This window comes from Musa acuminata, chromosome BXJ1-5 (genome assembly GCF_036884655.1).
Source record: "Musa acuminata AAA Group cultivar baxijiao chromosome BXJ1-5, Cavendish_Baxijiao_AAA, whole genome shotgun sequence".
NCBI lineage: Eukaryota > Viridiplantae > Streptophyta > Magnoliopsida > Zingiberales > Musaceae > Musa > Musa acuminata.
Genome location: NC_088331.1, coordinates 38379954 through 38384057, shown reverse-complemented (window position 1 = coordinate 38384057; position 4104 = coordinate 38379954). Strand labels below are relative to the sequence as shown.

The following is a 4104-nucleotide window of genomic DNA, read 5'->3' as shown; positions in this document are numbered from 1 at the left end:
AAAGCCCACTGATGACTCAATCAAGTCAGCACATTAGCATTATTAGAACGTAATGGCTGGACAGCGGCTACAATTACAGGGTGCAGTTCACATATGTTTGGCCCAGCAGCAGCAGCAGCAGCAGCAGTATAAAAACAACGAATGGCGTACTGCCCGATCCTTTACTCGGGCCAAAAACCGAGTCACATCATGCTGGTGGTATTTCCAAAGCAGTAGACCCACTATGTATGTGATGAGTGCGTGATATGGTACGATTATTTGTATTATCATTGATAAAAATAATAGAAGATAAGAACAATAATTGAAGAAGTTTTATTGTAGAAATGAAATAGCTTTAACTTGAATCTATTAACATGTTCCCTCTCCTATTTATACAAATTAGGAGGAAGGATTTCCCTAACAAAATAGAGGATTTTCCTCAACAGAATAAAGAAATTTCCTCATATAGTTAGGAAAATCTTATCTTCTATCATGCCCCGCAAAATGGTGCTCCTGACAAGGATACCAATCTTGGATCGATGCAAAGAATTGTTTACAAGCGAGAGGCTTCATGAGTAAGATAAGTGTAAATCGCTGCTGCTGCTGCGATTGCTGTTGCTGTGATGGCACAGGCGTTCCCTTCATTCTCCTTAAGTCTGCCGAATGTTGACAGATCAACGAAGACTACCGCGGTGAGGAAGATGAGGATTGACCACGGAGCCTCTTAAGAATGCAACGGCGTTGGTCACTAGCCGAAGGGTGAAGCTTCACTTTTCTCAGTGACGTTGGTCGCTGGCCGAAAGCAAGAGCGAAGCTTCGCTTTTCTCAACGACGTTGGTCGTGGTTGCGATTACGACGGCTGCGACGGTAGAGAAAAAATCTACAGCAATGTTGCAGTGATGCTACTACAGCAAAGGAGGAAACTGCAACAAAGGAGGAAGCTGTAGCAGAAGAGGAAGCTGTAGCAGAAGAGAAAGCTGTAGCAAAAGAGGAAGGAAAATAGCTACAACGAGGAAGAAAGGTGGGGCAGTGCTGATGAGCAGCACTAGAGATGCCGTAGCGGAAGGGAACGGACGTTGGCGCAGAGTGGCAACACCAATGATGAATTGGCAGCGAGAAAAGAGCTTGCTTTAGGCAAGCGGCTCTGATACCATGATAGAAATAATAGAAGATAAGAACAATAATTGAAGAAGTTTTATTGTAGAAATGAAATAGCTTTAACTTGAATCTATTAACATGTTCCCTCTCCTATTTATACAAATTAGGAGGAAGGATTTTCCTAACAAAATAGAGGATTTTCCTCAACAGAATAAAGAAATTTCCTCGTATAGTTAGGAAAATCTTATCTTCTATCAATCATTACATAGGTTCGCCCATTCCTGAGGGACGAGTCTCCACGGCCGTAACCTTTTCTTTCCTTCCACAGCCAATCCCTGTCGGTTGCTTTGTCAATCATTTAATTCAATGATAGCGTCGTAATCGCACAGTCTCCGTCTACAGATGACACACCAATTATGTGCCACGATTGCAATTACACCTTTTGTTTTATCGGGCGTAGAAGAACAACAAACATCAGGTCGACTACCCTTATGGAGTTGTGTGTGGCTTAGAAGAGGAGCCCCAACTGGGAAGAAGGTGGTGCAGCCCCGTCAGCTGCCCTTCTCCAGCTACCCCGGGGATTGATTAGCTGAGCTTTGTTTTTTGTAATGATTGATGATGAACACGGTGCAGGACGAAGTTTTTGCTACGACACGGTGGGATGACGTGCGTGGCTGTCATCTTCAATCATCGACTCTGTGTTTCATACATGGAATGCCCGACGATCGCAGGCGAGGGACGACGATAAGGAGGGGGTAGCTGTCATGACGTCTCATCGGTTCAGGTGAAATGGAAGCCTCAGTGCTCTCTCTTTGGAAACACGAAGCAGACAGTAAAAAGAAGAGGAAAACAGATCGTTGCTTGATGCCAGCTTTCTTTTGATCACAGAGATGGTGCACATCGGAAATGGAGATACGAATCAGACCTCTATTTGTTAGCGGGCAGTCCTGCATGCTTCCACGATAACGATGACGAGATGTACCGGAGCAATTCATCGATCCAACAGCAGATGACGAGTCCAAACCACCTGTTACGATCGAGATAGTTAACGATGTCCCAAACAGAGAGATACAAAAGCAACAGGTGGGCTCCCCTAACATATGGTCCGTGGCAATAGTTAGAGAAATAATTATATATATATATATATATATATTATAATTTTAATATTTTAATTTTAATTTTAAAAATTATATTGAAATCTTTATAATTACAAAGTAAAACAGAATCAACACATGCTCCATGATAAATCTTATGATATTTTTATCGATAGAATCGATGACGTAAAGAGAAATAATATTAAATATTTCACTTTCATATAAATATATATATTGTTATGTAACTTTTAAAAATATAGGAATCGAGATACTAAAGATAATTAATTATATAAATAATTAATTGATTCGGATTATGAATAATTAATTATATAAATAATTAATCTTTTGAAAGTATTGGGTGAGCCTACTTCTCTAATCAATTGATTCGGATTGTGAATTGAAGATTCCTAGCGAGATCAATTGCACACACCAATCATCGCCGTGGGGTGTGCACCCGTTTTGCTATCATGATGCTTTGCGATGCGTGCCGCTGTGATTTCTGTTCCTGATGTGCGTTGCGTTGCTATTAAGTGCGATTCGACTCGCAAGCTCGTATTGGGTGACGTCAGTCTTGAAACAAAAGATTACACAATCTATCTTGTAAATTTCTAGTTATCCCTCGTAATTCTTTTGCGACTCTCGTGCACTTTAATGATCATGGAAAGAGATAGAACGATTGCCCACAGATGAGAGACGACACGGAACGATAGCAACCATGCATTTTATTTGCTCGTCACCGACTGCAGTCCTCACGTGCCCGGCACAGCCAGGAACTCCCGATCTTCCGGTGGCGGACCGGCCCCGCCGCTGCCTTCAGCCTCCGACGGCTTCGGTGGGTCGCCAACGCCACGTTGCCTCTCTCCGCGCCGACATGTCCCCCGGTCTCCTCTCCGGAAACCGCCGCTACAACCAGAAGAAGATATTAAGTCCAAAAGAGACCGCCGATAGAGGAATCACGGCGAGAAAGCAACACAAGGCCATCGAGGAGAGCCCTTAGGAGCAGCATTATACCTCTGGAGTCTAATCGCAGGGCGGAGCTACCGAAGGCTTGCATATCTGTAGTCGACAAAGCAGGGAGATGAGAAGGTCAGCGTCCAATTTATCTGGGCGGCGGCGGCAGGGCAAACCAACCTGTGGGGGAGGGCTCGTGGGAGAAGAAGTAAAGGACGAGAAGGCAGAGGATGGTGAAGACGGGGATGAGATGGATGGACCTGTCCGCCCTCGAGCTCGCTCGGAGCAGCTTGTCCGCCTCAATGGCCATATCCTCCGCCGCCGGCGCCTGCGCAACCGCAGATCCAGCGGCGCTGGCGATGCTCTTCCGCTTCTCCTCCTTCCGAGCCCCTCCCGCTGCGCCGGAGATGAGATGCTTGGCGCCAGGCTTTCCGAGGGATTGTCGGTGCATCCTTGTCTTCACGAGAGAGCCCGACGAGACTTGCGGTACCGCGGAGGAGCCGGATGCCTTGATTAGAAGGTTGAGCCGCACGCTCCTTGAAGGGATGACACGCATGTTTTCTGATCAACGAAGAGATTATGTACTATATATACGTATAATCTAACAGTTCATGAACAAACTGTCTATATATATATATATATATATATATATATAATGCTGGTACACTGTGCTTTAGATGAAAGAAAAGGTGGCGGTGATTAGTCTGCCAGTTCCCAAAACAGAAGACATTTGGACGGTCAATCTCTCAGCCGCTTCGAATAGCGGCATCATTTCCCAAGACACATTGAATCGAGGCCCTCCCCTTGATCTCCGCGACTCTCCTCCCTCCACAAGTCTCGTGTGGCATCATGTGACGGTCGCATGCGTTGTGCGGGATCCGCTGCGACGGGCGTGCGGATCCAACGAAGCACCGGCGTTGGACGCGACGAGATCCCTCCACGTGGCCCGTGCTCTTTACTCGTGAGTACGTCAGCCACTCCT

The 4104-nt window shown here is 45.7% G+C and overlaps 1 protein-coding gene across 1 annotated transcript; it reads right to left on the bottom strand.

Moving 5' to 3' along the window:
- Nucleotides 1-2724: 2724 nt before the first annotated feature.
- On the bottom strand, nucleotides 2725-3715 carry LOC135675075 (uncharacterized). Its single transcript, XM_065185342.1, has 3 exons — nucleotides 3303-3715; nucleotides 3183-3227; nucleotides 2725-3074 (listed from the first exon to the last, which is right to left on the bottom strand). The coding sequence occupies exons 1-3, from the start codon at nucleotides 3676-3678 to the stop codon at nucleotides 2905-2907; spliced, it is 591 nt and encodes a 196-aa protein (XP_065041414.1). The 5' UTR covers nucleotides 3679-3715; the 3' UTR covers nucleotides 2725-2904.
- Nucleotides 3716-4104: the final 389 nt, after the last annotated feature.